At 45.7% G+C, this 16,793-nt stretch overlaps 2 protein-coding genes across 3 annotated transcripts in view; both read right to left on the bottom strand.

Moving 5' to 3' along the window:
* LOC143767471 (uncharacterized) overlaps window positions 1-16,793 on the bottom strand; it is a 432,524-nt gene that overhangs the window by 259,971 nt on the left and 155,760 nt on the right. The window lies entirely within an intron of this gene.
* LOC143767453 (uncharacterized) overlaps window positions 283-16,793 on the bottom strand; it is an 80,509-nt gene continuing 63,998 nt past the window's right edge. For both annotated transcript variants that reach the window (XM_077255793.1, XM_077255794.1), the window contains exon 11: window positions 283-3,794. In XM_077255793.1, coding sequence (XP_077111908.1) covers window positions 2,020-3,794 — 1,775 coding nt within the window. In that variant the 3' untranslated portion in view covers window positions 283-2,019. The remainder of the gene's footprint in view (window positions 3,795-16,793) is intronic.

Here is a 16,793-nt window from a genome sequence, read left to right as displayed (position 1 = left end):
CTATCTCTATCTGTTCTACTCATTGATCACCCTCACTGTAATTTTTTTTTCTAATATCTAATCTGTATATTTTTCCTTTCAATCCCATTGCTTCTCAAGTTTCCATGTACAAATGAGAAAAAGGATAATCCCTCTATACTGTGACATCCCTTCAGGTATTTGTAGACATATGAACGCTCCTACAAAATGTGATTAACAAAGTCATTACTACAGGACTGATTGAGAAAATGGCTTAATCTATAATAAACGCTATCTGGGCCCTGTGGCTGGATGCTCCAGGCCTGGCCTCCAGCCTGTTAGTACCAGACGGGGTCTATGACACTGGAGCTTCTCTACTCGGTATAATGAGACTTACTGATCTCGATCATATAAAGAGTGAATGAGAATAGAAACTGCCTAAATATGAGGACCTTGTATGGTCTGTATGTCATTGTAATAAGGGACATGGAGAGAGGACGACATCTTATTTAATTGGAATGGATTACACCAGACATTCCAACAAAGAAGAAATGGATCATATATGCAAATAAGAGCAGTGTCGCCACTGCATGAAGACGATGGCAGAATTAAGGCGATGGATCATATATGTAAATAGTAATTTGAAATATGAACATGTTTATTATTGTGATATTGAAAAGTTAAAGATATTTGTTCACACACGGAGATTGTGGATTTAGACTAATGAATGGGAGATTGGGAGTTAGGAAGAAGAGGGAGGAGGAAATGTTGGTTACTTTTTGGGAGGTTTATGGGGAGGTGTAGGAATACTCTTGTCCACATACAGTAGTTGTAAGGCGGCCAGGGTGGTAGTCGTGGCAATGGGCTGTAGTATTCCCACACTCTGGTGCCCCACAGATATAAAACAAAGTCCTGTCTGTGGTGCTTGCAGCAGTGTACTCACTTTAGTTGCTGGAGTCCCTTCGGTCTCTGTCACTCCACATTCAGAGGCATGAGTCCCACATATCACTCCAGACTACATGTTCTTGTTCAACAATTCAACTTTACTTAACATTGAGGCACTCGTCGCTTTGGCAGCACAAGTCAAACACAGAGCTGTCATATCTTTCCATGTCATCCGGACAGGCCCTATTCTTCCTATTAGCTTCCATTTTCTTGGCAATCCTGGCCTTATCTCTATACAGTCCATGTCCCATATGTATTTTCCCCATCATAAGCTCCTCATCAGCCCCTCGTCCGGCTCCAGTGGGAAGAGGTGTAGGGAATGCTATCACAGCTGCTCCCGCCTGGGTCATAGACCAGGGATCCTTCTTGGGGATGGTCCTGTCGAGCTGGTGCCCGTCTGCACTATTCCCCTCCGGCCCCTTACTGCAACAGCTTTATCCCCACGGCCTGCAACTCTGTTTGTTCTACTACTACTGCTCACACAACCTGCCCTTGGGCAGGCTGCCTGGGCTTCTGCCTCTAATCAGGAAGCTCCAGTCCTAAGCTTTCCTGCTCTGTACTGTGCCTCGCATTTGTTTAACCCCTGTGTTGCCTGTCTGCCACTGACTCTACTATGCTATCCTAATCCTTTACTTCTAATGTGCCTTCTTCTATCCTAACTCCTATAATCCTATATTATGCAAGATCCTATTCTAGCCGTAATCCTATATGTAATACATGACATACAGTATATAAACATTACATTTCACATTACAGTACATGACATCACAGCGTATGAACATTATTAAACAATGAGGTGTCGCAGGTGACCATGCAAACAGCGTCCAAGAGAGAGGAGGCACGTGAGGGTCCTACATCATGTATATATAACTGAGACATACTCAGTGAACTTGGAATATTGCATTTAATTTGCTTTTTATATAGCATGTATATTAGTAACTGCATATGTTTTTATTTTAGTGTGAGTTCTAACTTGTTTTTTCGTTTACTTATTTGACATTACTTTGACTCTTCTGTTTTCTTGTACAGTTTGTCAAAAATATATGATTTCTTCCTGTGTGAATTTTATTTTGTGGTCAACAAAATATGATTATCAAGTAAAATATTTCCCACCTTCTAGGTATGGGACTGACTTCTCCCTTTGTGCAATATTTGATGTCTGGTAAGGTTCTTTTTGGTTTTAAAACATTTCCCACATTCTGAACATGAAAATGGCTTCTCCCCTGTGTGAACTCTCTGATGTGAGACAAGCTGTGATTTACATGCAAAACATTTCCCACATTCTGAACATGAAAATGGCGGTGCCCCTGTGTGAATTATCTGATGTATGACAAGTTGTGATTTATGTGCAAAACATTGTCTACATTCTGAACATGAAAATGGCTTCACCCCTGTGTGTATTTTCTCATGTGAAACAAGACTTGATTTATCTGCAAAACATTTCTCACATTCTGAACATGCAAATGGCTTCTCCCCTGTGTGAGTTCTCTGATGTTTAACAAGATATGATTTCTTAGCAAAACATATGTCACATTCTGAGCATGCAAATGGCTTCTCCCCTGTGTGAGTTATCTGATGTTCAACAAGATATGATTTCTTAGCAAAACATTTTTCACATTCTAAGCAAGAAAAAGGCTTCTCCCCTGTGTGAGTTCTCTCATGTTTAACAAGAATTGATTTATATGCAAAACATTTCCCACATTCTGAACATGAAAATGGTTTCTCCCCTGTGTGAATTTTCTGATGTACAACAAGACATGATTTTTCTGCAAAACATTTCCCACATTCTGAACAAGAAAATGGCTTCTCACCTGTGTGCATATTCTCATGTGAAACAAGATATGATTTAAGTTTAAAACATTTCTCACATTTTGAACATGCAAATGGCTTCTCTCCTGTGTGTATTCTCTGATGTCTAACAAGATGCTCTTTATGTGCAAAACATTTCCCACATTCTAAACATGAAAATGGCTTTTCCCCTGTGTGACATCTCCGATGTATAACAAGAAGCTTTTTATATGCAAAACATTTCCCACATTCTGAACATGAAAATGGCTTCTCCCCTGTGTGAGTTCTCTGATGTTGAAGAAAATTTGACCTACCTGTAAAACATCTCCCACATTCCGAACATGAAAATGGCTTCTCCCCTGTGTGTATTCTCTGATGTCTCATAAAACTTGACCTATCTGTAAAACATCTCCCACATTCTGAACATGCAAAGGGCTTCTCCCCTGTGTGTACTCTCTGATGTCTCATAAAACTTGACCTAGCTGTAAAACATCTCCCACATTCTGAACAAGAATATGGCTTATCCGCTGTATGAATTCTCTGATGTATAACAAGAGTTGATTTATCTGCAAAACATTTTTCACATTGTGAACATGCAAATGGCTTCTCCCTAGTGTGTATTCTCTGATGTCTAATAAAACTTGACCTAGCTGTTAAACATCTCCCACATTCAGAACAAGAATATGGCTTATCCACTGTGTGAATTCTCTGATGTATAGCAAGAGTTGATTTATCTGCAACACATTTCTCAGATTTTGAACATGCCAATGGCTTCACCCCTGTGTGACTTCTCTGATGTGTAACAAAAGATGTTTTGAGGGAAAAACGTTTATCATATTCTAAACTTGAAAATGGCTTGTTTGCTGTAAGAGCACTCTGATATTTATCTCCTCTTTTGTGACTTTTACTTTTCTTAATAGTCTGTGATGAATCAGAAGATGGGACTTGTTTAAAAGGATGAGACAACAGATCTTTGCTGTGAAAGGATGAGGATATATCTGGACTAGTGGTATAGACGTCAGTTATATCTTGATTGATATCAAGGTAATCTAATTTAGAAATTGAAGATGCCAATTGTCCCTCTGATCTCCTTATGCAGTCATCTGTCAAGAATAAAGATGATTATTTAAATAAAATATGATGAATTATAATTTTATAGCATTTCTATAATACCCAAAGAAATTGCAAGTTATGTAGCAAAATTGAATTATTTACTAGGACAAAAACAGTTAAAAATCTAACAGTAGACCTTGAAAAGCAACATGGGTTCCGTAACCAAATCCAGCAAATTCTGAGTTTCCAATACCAAATGTCCCCCTCGCTTCTGAACCTTACAGTGTGCCCAAAAACTGTTAGTGTCCACATGTTTGGCATTGCAGTGACGGGAAGAACCCACTTAAACATTTACAGTGTGTGTGCCTTCAGAAGCACAAGCTGGGCACCTCTTATTGGTTACTAAAATGGCATATTTGCAATTGTCATTCTCCAACATTCACTGTGTGCTAGTTTCCAGAGAATACCTATGGAGTCAAAATAGCCACTGCTCCTGAAGATGAATTCAGTGAGGGAAACTGAGTCAATTTTATGCAATTCTCTCCTTTTTTCCCTGTTCTGAGACCTTAGGGGATCTGCAAATGAGGCCCACATCTATTCTACAAAACCTGCATCCCCAGAGACCAATGGCTCTCCTTTGCTACTGAGCCCTGCCATGTGCCCAGAAAGTATGATATTGTGCTATTTAGGAGAAGCTGCAAAATAAAAAAAAAATGGACTGCATTTGGTAAAATTGAAAAAATTGGTGTTACATCAACATTTATTGTGGTACACCTAAAAAGTGTTTTTTTTGCTACTATGAGAGTAATTTTTTTAAAACATAGGCCCTCCAAGTAACTCCAAAAGTGATTTGTTCTCCAAAAGTAGGAATTAGTCCTACCAAGAAGTAGTCCTTCGTAACTTTGATAGGGACAGGAACACAGAGGAGGTTAAATAGCCCCTCCTCACCACCACCCTTCAGTGATTTTCCCACACCAGGATGGATGCAACAACTACTTTATTGAACTTCCGCTCTACACATGTTCATATCACATAGACAGGAAATCCAAGGGAGGCTATATAAGGGGTGCTGTCATGATGGACTCCTGGAAACACCATTACCAGTAGAACTAATTCCTACTTTCCATGATGTCCCTCCTGACAGCACAACCAGGAGAAATACCAAATAACTCCTACTAGGGTGGGATTACTGCTTGGTGGACTTTCCTCCCAAAGGCCGTACGTTGATTTGACAGAACGTCCAACTAATGTCTGCAAAAAGTATTTAAATTTGACCAAGTTGCAGCTCTGCAGATTTTATCCATGGATGCCCTAGTGCTCTCTGCCCATGAAGCCAAGATTGCATTCAGCGAGTGAGCCCTGAGGTTTTCTGGCAGAATTTGCAGCAGAGACATATTGCTGTGCCTATTGTCGACTTTATCCATCTAGTTAAAGTAGATTTTGAAGCTTTCTTCCCCGTTCTTTCCGACCATCAGTACGAAGAGGTTTGAGTCCACTCTCCAGCTCTCTGTGAGCTTTAAGTATTGTAAAACTGTCCTCCTTACATCCAAGGAGTAGAGAGAGTTCTTTCTCATTAGTGTAGTTTTGACAGAAAGTGGGTAACACGATTTCTTGGCTTCCATGGAAGTCAATAACCAGTTTGGGAAGAAATGCTGGATCCAGTCTTAGGATAATACAGTTCTCTAGGATTTTAGATATGGGTCCCTTATAGAAAGGGCCTGGATCTCGCCTATACGCCTCGCTGAAGTTATTGTCACTAGCAAGACTGCTTTGAGCGACAGAGACCTTAGGTCTGCTTGGTCCAGTGGCTCGTATGGATTTTTAATAACAGGGCTGCGGTACCGCACAAAGGGCGCAAAGAGTCATGGAACTCTGTCCCAAGTCTCAGGGAAAGAGTTCCTCTAGACCTCTTGCGCTCTACATCGCTACTGGGGTGTCAGAAATTAGTAGAAATAATAATTTACAGCACAAGAGTGCGTGCAGTGCCGCTCTGGCGGATGCCACTAACCACCCAGACTTGGGCCAGGAAAGCGCTCTATTAGTGCACGACGCTGCACTGGCGGTCACTGCTATTAGACGCTGTATCGTGTGTTAGCTGTGCGGGATAGCACTGTCAGGCGCTAGGTAGCTTCCACCATTCACGAACAGTCAACAATACTAGGGATGGGAATGATTCAGAGCCTTCATCCATCCATCGACAGGCATACATCCACACACACGTTAGCAAGTTTATACTAGCGCATGGCCGAGCGGCCATGTGAGCCTTTTATAGATGTAACCTTTCGGGATCTTCCTAGTGGTCCAATCGGAGCTGCTACAGGACCTGAGCATGTGACCTCCAATCTCCTATGAGAGATCATCCCACGGGCATGCTCAGTACATGAAAAGCAGGACTTAGTCCCTGGAACATCTGCTCGCCGCTGATCAATGCTGGTTACAAAGGCTGAACCTGGAGCGGCAGCTGTAACAAGATGCACAGTATCAGCTTGAGCCAGATGCTGGGACCGACGTCTCTGCTGAGCAGACTCCACTGTGGCGGGAGAATGGGAGACCACAGAGGACATGGTTTGAGATTCCCCCTGTGCAGTGGTGGGAACTCGACACCTAACATTACCCCCCTCCTAGGGCCTCGCTATGCTCAAAGGCAGCAATGAGCTGAGGAGCCCGAATGTGCTTAATAGGCTCACAGGTCCTGTCCTCGGGACCATAACCCTTCCAGTCCACTAGATAGTACCTTTTGCCCCGTACCACCTTGCATCCAATGATAGCGTTCACCTCATAATCATCTGTGGATGAACCAAATGTCCCGGCAGGTGACTCAGAGAACCAGGACATGTGGATACATGAAAAGTATCGGTGATACCAAGGTGTGGAGGAAGGGCCAGGCGATAGACTACAGGATTAAAGGGAACCTGTCACCTCAAATTGGCGGGATATTAAAATGAGTTTTTACCGGTCAGATGGGCGGCGTATCCTCGTCATTTCTCCAGCCCGTCCATCCCTGTTTTCCGCAATATTTTAGTGAATAAGAGAATGCGTGCGCCATAGTTGGCGCGTGCGCCATGCAGTCTTCAGTGGCGCACGCGCAGTATGCTTTGCCCTACTGCAGGCAAAGCCGAAAAGCATTACAGAGCATGCGCCCGCGCACTATGTCCCGGAAGTATTTAGCTGTGTTCCGGGACATAGGCTCCTCCTCCTCTGATGACACTACGAAGCGGGAGAGCGTCGACACAAATGTTCTTCTCCCCAGAGAGAAAATGGAGGGTGAGATGGAACCGGGAGAAGAACAGGGACCATCTAGCCTGGCGAGAATTTAGCCGCTGGGCACTATGTAGATACACCAAATTTTTGTGGTCGGTGCAAACATGAAAGGGAAAACAAGCCCCCTCCAGGAGGTGTCTCCACTACGAGAAGGCCAACTTCATGGCTAGCAACTCCCTGTCCCGATGGAAGGTCTTGGAGAAGAAGCAAGGATGCTTCCAACCTTGAGCATCCTTCTGGAAGAGGACTGCTCCAGCACCAACGGAAGAGGCATCCACCTCCATGATAAATGGTTTATCAACATTGGGGCGAAGTAAAATGGGAGCGCTAGTGGAAGTGTGACTTAATAGAGAGCATAGGTGGTTTTCCTTTATTGGATGCTGCCCTTCCTGTGGTTGTTCCTTCCCGGTGAAAGACCTGGCTATTCATTGCTTGCGTTGAGAAACACGTGATGGTGTCTCCGCGGCTTTTCTACATGCATTTGCATATTTCCCTTTAGGGATGGGGGCAGTGTTCTGGATCACTGAATTGAGAAACACGTGATGGTGTCTCCGCGGTGTTGGATGTTTTGATCTCCCCGAGGTCATTCACCCTTATGTTTATAGTCTTTTTACCAGGCACTGCTCCTAATAGCCAGTTTCCTACTCCACACTGATGAGGGGCAAATACACCAAAACAGCTGTCTGTGGATGGATACCATGTTTTGGCATAGGTGGTTTTCCTTTATTGGATGCTGCCCTTCCCGTGGTTGTTCCTTCCCGGTGAAAGACCTGGCTATTCATTGCTTGTGTTGAGAAACACGTGATAGTGTCTCCGTGGCTTTTCTACATGCATTTGCATATTTCCCTTTAGGGATGGGGGCAGTGTTCTGGATCACTGCGTTGAGAAACACGTGATGGTGTCTCCGCGGTGTTGGATGTTTTGATCTCCCCAAGGTAATTCACCCTTATGTTTATAGTTTAATAGAGAGAAAGGCATTAGAGACCTCCCACCACAAATTGGGATTTGCTCCCTTCTTGGTGAGGGCAAGCAAGGGAGCTACCAAAGTTGAGAAGTGGGGAATGAACTGGTGATAATAATTAATGAACCCCATAAAGCGTTGCACCGCTTTGAGAATGGGGTTCCTGCCAGTCCATCACAGCCTGCAGCTTGGCAGGATCCATGGCCAATCCCCGGGCAGAGATGATATAGCCCAGGAAAGGCAATGACTCCTGCTCAAACACACACTTCTCCAACTTGGCACTTAGGGAGTTTGCCCGTAAGAGGTCGAAGACTTTGCAAACATCTCTCCAGTGGGAGTCTATATCTGGAGAGTAGATGAGAATATCATCCAGATAGACTACGACCGAGGTGGTGAGCATATTCCGGAAAATGTTCACAAAGTCTTAGAAAACGGCAGGAGCATTACAGAGCTCGAAGGGCATCACCAGGTATTCATAGTGCTCGTCCCTGGTGTTAAATGCCGTCTTCCATTCGTCCCCTTCACGGATGGGAATCAGGTTGTAAGCACCCCGCAGATCGAGCTTAGTAAATACCCTCGCTCCCCGCAACCTATCGAATAGCTCAGATGGCGTTAAGACCCCTGTAATCTATGCATGGACATAGTTCTCCTTTCTTCTGCACGAAGAACCCCGCCCCTGCAGGTGACACTGACTTCCTAATGAATTCTCTTGCCAGATTCTCCTGGATGTATTGGGTCATCGCTTCCGTCTCCGGAAGATAGGAGACTCGACCCTGGGGAGGCTCTGCACCAGGCAAGAGGTCAATAGGACAGTCATAGGGGCGGTGAGGCGGAAGGGTTTCCGCAGCCCTCTTGGAGAACATGTCTGCATAGGGCCAATAGTGCTTGGTGAGAGAGGAAAGATCTGCGGGTACTTCAGTAGTAGCAACCTGAACGCACTCCCTCAGGCATCTACCCTCACAAGTTTCACTCCATCCCAGAATTCTCCCTGAGGGCCACTCTATATGAGGAGAGTGGTAGCGTAGCCATGGTATCCCTAACAGGACCTCATCAATACCCTTGGGAACGACTAGCAGGGAAATAATTTCCTGATGGGATGGAGACATGGGTAAAGTAAATGGGATGGTCTGGTGTGTTATCTGTGAGGGCAGTGTTGACCCATTTCCCACTCGTATGGTCACAGGTTTGGCGAGCATCACCAGGGGTATTGCGTGCCGTTGGGCAAAGGCAAATGACATAAAATGCAAACTTCTATCATAAGAGTGGATGGGCCTATAGAAATTGTCCCCTTGAAGGACAGTTTGGAGGAAACCGTCGCAGTGTCTAGTGTACCTCCTCCTAAAACCACTAGATGCTGACGTTTTCCCGACCACTGGGGACATCTGGAGGCAAGATGTCCTGACTGCTGGCAGACATGACAGTTCTTGAGTGCACGAGCGGTCCGGGACTTAGATCACTCTAGTGACATCTCCATGGCCTCATGTGACTTGGACGCCTGGATCGGAGATTCCAGAGGTATGATGAAGGTGGGAGCCAGCTGAAACCTCTGCCAACACTGGGCTCGCTTCAACCTTCACTCGTTAAAACAAAGGTCAATGCGAGTTGATACCGCTATTAGCTGCTCCAGTGTGGCGGGAATCTCCCTAGTGGCCAAAGCATCCTTCACATGGTCAGTCAGCCCCCTCTAAAATACAGGGATGAGGGCTTTATCCGGCCACTCCAGCTCAGATGCTAAAGTCCGGAAGTGGGCGGAAAAATGGCTGACCAAGGAGGAGCCCTGTGTCAGTGCCAGCAGTTGGAGCGCCGTACCATGGGTGATTTGAGGTCCCAAAAAGACCTGTTTCCGAGTGCTCAGGAACCGCGGAGCACTCTGCACCACATGAACGTCGCGCTCCCACAGCGGCGTAGCCCACTCCAACGCCCTGTCCGACAAAAGAGATATAATGAATCCCACTTTAGCCCGCTCTGAGGGGAAACATGCAACCAGGAGCTCAAGATGTATCGCACACTGGTTCATGAATCCCCTGTATGACTTGCTATCGCCAGAGTACCTATCTGGCAGCGGGAGGCGGGATAAGGTCGTTACAGGGGTGGCAGTGGACAAACTAGCTGCAGCCACGCTAGCAGCTTGAACAGCTACTGCGGTAACATCCACAGCCGAGGTTGTGAGATCAAGAGCCGCCAATCTGCCCTCCAGCTGCTGGGTGTACCGCTGCAGTCGCTGTTCATCCGCCATTACTAGCCAGACCCTGGCACTAGTATAATGTTAGGGATAGCGGAACGCACCAAATAATTATAAGGATGGTATAAGGTGCGTTCACAGCCCGGGGTTCACCGTGCAGAGACCAGACCTGCTGCTGAGTAATGATGGACTATGGGATAGCTTCACCCAGTATGAAGGAAGCAAACCCTGTTGCGTTACAGGGCCACGGAACCGCACAAAGAGTGCAAGCAAAGAGTCACAGTACTCTGTCCCAAGTCTCAGGGAAAGAGTTCCTCTAGACCTCTTGCGCTCTACATCGCTACTGGGGTGTCAGAGATTAGCAGAATTAATAATTTACAGCACAAGAGTGCGTGCAGTGCCGCTCTGGCGGACGCCACTAACCACTCAGACTTGGGCCAGGAAAGCGCTCTATTAGTGCACGGCGCCGCACTGGTGGTCACTGCTATTAGACGCTGTATCGTGTTAGCTGTGCGGGATAGCACTGTCAGGCGCTAGGTAGCTTCCACCATTCGAACAGTCAACAACACTAGGGATGGGAACGATTCGGAGCTTTCATCCATCAACATCCACACACACACGTTAGCAAGTTTATACTAGCGCATGGCCGAACGGCCATGTGAGTCTTTTATAGATGTAACCTTTCGGGACCTTCCTAGTGGTCCAATCGGAGCCGCTACAGGACCTGAGCATGCAACCTCCGACCTCCTATGAGATCATCCCACAGGCATGCTCAGTGCATGAAAAGCAGGACTTAGGGTATGTGTCCTTTCAGGATGGCCGGCGGTTTGGATGGAGCGGCAAACCCGCTCCGCCCCCTTCTGTGACGCGATGATGCCGGATGTGTTCATTGCACACATCCGGCATCATCGCACCCCACACATAGGGCCCTGTGATTTACCTTGCGGCGGCGCAGCGTCGCCGCAAGGTAAACGGACATGCGCGATCTTAAAAGACGCGCCGCATGTCCGGAATCGCAGGGCCGCCGGGTGCATGTTACCACGCATAGTGGAGACGGGATTTGATAAAATCCCCTCCACTATGCTGTAACATCTGGACGCAGCGTTTTCTGAACGTGGAAACATACCCTTAGTCCCTGGAACGTCTGCTCGCCGCTGATCAATGCTGGATACAAAGGCTGAACCTGGAGCGGCAGCTGTAACCAGACACACAGTATCAGCTTGAACCAGACGCTGGGAACGACGTCTCTGCTACGGCTGGAGAATGGGAGACCGCAGAGGACATGGTTCGAGATTTCCCCTGTGCAGCGGTGGGACTCAACACCTAACACCTTCTCCTGGTTCATCGCAAACCTGAGGTATTTTTGGAGCGAGGTATGGATAGCTACATGGTAATAGGCACACCTTATTACGTATTAGCACACCAATTATTACTAGCGTGCTCATTACGGAGTCCTTTCTTATCAGCTGTATGACCAACCTGAGTGACTCCATTTTGAACTGTTTGTAGACCAACCATCAGTTTAGTGGTTTCAGATTGATTATTGTTCGGTATTCCCCTCCTGGCATCTTTATGGAATACAGACTGGAATAATGTCTATGGAATTGTTGAGAATGTGGCACCTGAATTATTACCCACAATTCTATAAATTATTGTATAGTCTCTGGTGGACCACTGGAGACTTGGTAGGGGTTAGACTGTATCTTTTGGGAGGAAAGTGGGTGAACTCTATCCCGTACCCCTGAGTGACTGTCTGCAGAATCAATGGATTTTTGGTAATTTCCTGCCACCCTCACAGGAAGTGCTGGAGTCTCCCCACAACGCCTCTGGCACCATTGTCTGTAGGGTCTTGGTCCTCAGTCTTGAAAGGAGCCAGAGCTCTACCCTTGCCATCCTTGGGGTAGCTTCACCTGCCCGACTTCCCCTTGTAATTCTGGCTGGGATGATAGCGAGTCCTCAGAAACGACAGCATTCTCCTTGGTTTTTCTTTGAGGAAGCGTTTCTTTTTATCCGAAGCTTTTTCAAGCAACTCATCCAGGACTGGTCCGAATATGTGTAGGCCAGAGAAGGGTATCGAGCACAACTTATTCTTTGACTTGGTATCCAGTCCATGACCTGTCGGTCCCTATTATACTATCTATACTGTGGTGAAATTGATGCCACTTTTGTGGTGTCTGCCAGTAATTTTTGGAAATGTGAACACTCCTTGCTAGGTGTCCATCTGCTGCATTGGGTGGAGTGGAAGAACTGTCGGTTCCTATTATACAATTTCTACTGTGGTGAAATTGATGCCACTTCTGTGTTGTAAGGCCCTCATTTGTTTAAATGTGAACACTCCTATTTGGGTGTCCATCTGCTATATTGGGTGTAGTGGAAGACCTGTCAGTCCCTATTATACTATTTCTATTGTGCTGAAATTGATACCACTTTGGTATTGTCTCCCAATAATTTTTGGAAATGTGAACACTCCTGGTTGGGTCTCCTTCATATGTGTTGCCTGTAGCAGTAGGCCTCCAAGACTGTCAGGCCTCCACATCCTTGAACTCACCTACCCGTGTTACTATCCTTAAATTTTCCTGACAATGGTAGTCTAAAAACTGATATATATGCTTGCTGCAAAGCGGACTAACTCTGCTGAAGCATCTGCCATAAAGTTGGTTGCCATTTTCAGCAAAGGTAGGGATTTCAGGATTTGTTCCCTGGGAGTCTTACTTTTAACATGACTCTCCAGATAATCTACCCATAGATTAATTGATCTGCCTACCGAGGTGGCATGTTCGCCTTCATAATAGCTGCAGACGATTCCCAGGCATTCTTAAGGAGGTCCTCCGATCTTTTGTCAATCAGATCCTTAAGGACAGAAGAGTCTTCAAAGGGAATGGCTGTTTTCTTACAGACACTTTCTACAAGTATGTCAATTTTTTGTACCATTTCCCATACCTCGGTTTTTTTTGGATCAAAGGGAAGGCGGTACTTAAACTCCCTTGGGACCACCAGCTTTTTCTACACGTCCTCCCACTCTTCCAGTATCATTGCCGCTATATGATTAACTGGAAAGACCCTGTTTTTACGGATTCTCAAGCCCCAAACATTTCATCCTGGACAGTCAGTGGAGTCCTCAATCTTCATGGTGCCCCTAATGGCTTGCAGGAGCAAGTCCGTATTGTCAGAGGAAAACAAATATCTTTTGTTTTTTCAGAAGCACTACTGAGGAACCCTCGCCTTCTCCAGAGTCTGGATCAGAATAGCCAGATACCTCTCCTTCCTCTGAAATTGGGTCCAAGTCCCATCTGGGTCTTTTAGGACAGGGTGATTGGGACGGCATTAGGGCAGAAAATGTCACCTGTACCTCCTCCCTAATCATTGCTTTTATACTGGCCAGTAGTGAGGTTTGCTCTTCCTTAAATAATTTGGAAATATATCCTTCGCAGAGCTTTTTATCGTAGCTCTCTGGGAATCTGGCATTGCATAAAGGACATTTGTTAGCCTTCCTTTTGGCTGCTGAGGTGGACCGTCTAGGCGTCTTTGTCCTGAAAGACACTATATTAATAAGGTCCCTGTAGCTATTGGATCTGGTGCCAAGTTAAGAAACCTTACTACGCCTTACTCACATGGTCCACGGATGGCTCTAAGGACTGGACGTCAGAACGGCTAGCACTCTCCATACCAAGTCAGGTGTGCTGTCAGCCTTACCCAGCTTCAGGGCATCTGAATCGTCATCTTTCAGAGCCCAGCTGCTGTTAATTCCGGCACTGCTCTGGCCGTACTGCGCACGCTGCAACTGGAATGCACACCGGCAGAAGTTGAAACGCCAGGATCCATCGCCATGTTCCCGGCCTGGTCCTGGTGCCAGGCAGACACACCCTCAGAAGCTGCATGACTGGTGCGCCCACTGATGAAATGACACACCGGAAGAACCCAGGGGAGCGCACCACCGGCCAGAAGCTGCCAAGAGCCCCCTGGGGAGGGATACGGCAGACCCCGGGAGCGCACAGCTCAACCGGACGCTGAGGAACCTCTCGGGTATCAGCGTGATTCTGGAGCCTGCCACCCAGACAGGGCCTCCGCAGCCCCAGTGCCCACTAGATGGGATGCAGCTGGTACCGGGAGCCTCCTGCTCGACCAGACTCCCGACACCCAGAAGGGCTATTTAACCTCTTCTGTGTTCCTATTCCTATCAAGGACACGAAGAACTACCTCCTGGTGGTGCTGTCAGGAGGGATGTCCTGGAAAAATAGATTTTGTAAATCTCCTTGAACATATGACAATTTTTTAAAGCCTTTTCAAGTCCTAACAAATAAAAGGATGCTGTGGACATAAAGTAGAAATACGATAAGTGCTATTTATTAAATATTTTGTGTTGTATTACTATTTGTTTTAATGGCATGCAAAATCAATATTAGACCTTTCTAATTATTTTAAATATTTGGCAAATTTCAGATTTTTCCATAAATAAACTCTAAACAAAGACTTAAAGATAGCACAACCAAAAAGTAAAATGTGTCATGGAATAAAACCCAACAATCTCAGAATCATTTGGATCAGGTTAAGCATTTTAAAGTTATTACTACATAAAGTGACTGATGTCTTATCTGAAATATGGGGTCTGGTTAGGAACAAAACTTTGTGAGGAAGAAAGTGATTAAATGAGAGGATCTTGTGCAATAACTACTGCAGACAAAAACTGTGACTGGGTAATTATATTATGTGACCTGGTAGCTCTCAGCAATCCAAACTACCATAGTGGACAATATTTTCTGTCAGATGCATTTCTTTAAAAGGCCACTGTCACCCTCATCCAGCCGTTATAAACTAAAAGAGCCACCTTGTGCAGCAGTAATGCTGCATTCTAGCAAGGTGGCTCTTTTAGTTTTTGGTTCAAGTATTCCCAAAATAAAGCGTTTTGAAACTTAGGACCTGGCTAACGACAGGTATTTTGGCTAACTCACCAGCTTGAACTGCTACTCTGCCGTCACTCCAATCTTTTGGGGCTTTTGGCGCCGCCCCCTCAGCGCTGTTTACGCTTCAAAACCGGCGCCTGCGCTGTGTACTACTGTGCTGCGCAGGCGCATAATGCATAACACAGTGCGGGGCTGGGATTCCAAAGGTGGGTGGCCGCACTGCCCGCACAGGCGCAGTCTGCAACCCTGGCTGGGACGTCAGACGGCCAGAGCTTACTGCGCCTGCGCAGCACAGTAGTACACAGCGCAGGCGCCGGTTTTGAAGCGTAAACAGTGCTGAGGGTGCGGCGCCGAAAGCCCCACAAGATTGGAGTGACAGCAGAGTAGCGGTTCAAGCTGGGGAGTGAGGACCCGCCTCCCTGGCTAACGAAAGGTATTTTGGCTAAGTTTCAAAATGCTTTATTTTGGGAATACTTGAACCAAAAACTAAAAGAGCCACCTTGTTAGAATGCAGCATTACTGCTGCACAAGGTGGCTCTTTTAGTTTATAACGGCTGGAGGGGGGTGACAGTGGCCCTTTAAGAAATATTAGACATTTAGAGAGAACTTTTCAACATAGTGCAGTAAACTGGAGTTGCACTCATTTATGATGGACCATTGGAGCTCATAGAAGTCCTGACTAAAAAGGTAAAAAAAAGTATTAGTGCTCCCCGCTTCAGGAGAGATTGTGCAGTAATTATAATTCCTTAGATCGAAAACAACAAGAAATTCATGACATGAAGTCATTAGATCCATCATCTACACATAGCTTAGAGACGCATCATGGCATAGATGTAACTTTTTTCATGTAGTGTTAGGCTTCTTTCACACTTCCGTCTTTTCAGATGCGTCGCAATGCGTCGGCACGACGTATCGACGGATGCGTCAAAAATAGTGAAAAACGAATGCAACGCATCCAGTATTTCGACGGATCCGCCGAAAAACTGGATCCGTTGCATCCGTTTTTTACCATACGTTTCATTCGTTTTTATGACGGATCCGTTTTCCATGCCTAAAAATGGGAGTCTCCCAAATGTGAATGGCTACTGGAAAATAGGGAAAACTATATATTGACTGTTTTTACACCCCATCTTTGACAGGGTTTAGAGAAAGTGGCAGAGATGGAAGGAGTGCTTGTGAGGATTGCAAATAGTAGTTACTGATGTTATTTTTGAGACCAATAGGCTGGAAATAGTTTGGGAGGAGGCAGCAGCAAGACGGAGGATTCTTCAATAGCGACGCCTATGGATACATCCCATAAACGCACAGCGGATGAACCGGGGCGTGTATTCTACTCTCTACATGGAGTTGCGGGAGAACCCGGATACATTTTTTAATTATGTTCAGATGAGGCAGGAACACTTTGATGTTTTGCTGGAACAAGTTGGGGAGGTGATCCGAAGGCAGGACACATATGTGGTTTTCCATCTCACCGGCGGAGCGGCTGATGGTGACACTGCGGTAAGCCTACTTGTTATTTTATTTTTTTTTGCCATTGTTCATATTTTAGGCCATGTAAACATGTTTTAACCAATGGAAAACCACATCAGCAGTGAACATGCTGCAGAAAATACTGCGCTGAAACACTGCGTTGCATTTTCTGCCGCATGTCAATTTTTTTTATTGTTTGTGCCCATTCCACAGTGTTTAACACCTGCTCCATAACAGGAATGCAGAGATGTAAAAATGCTGGTTTAAATGTGCA

This window comes from Ranitomeya variabilis, chromosome 4, assembly GCF_051348905.1.
Source record: "Ranitomeya variabilis isolate aRanVar5 chromosome 4, aRanVar5.hap1, whole genome shotgun sequence".
Classification (NCBI taxonomy): Eukaryota; Metazoa; Chordata; class Amphibia; order Anura; family Dendrobatidae; genus Ranitomeya; species Ranitomeya variabilis.
This window is presented reverse-complemented; position numbering and strand designations above follow the sequence as displayed.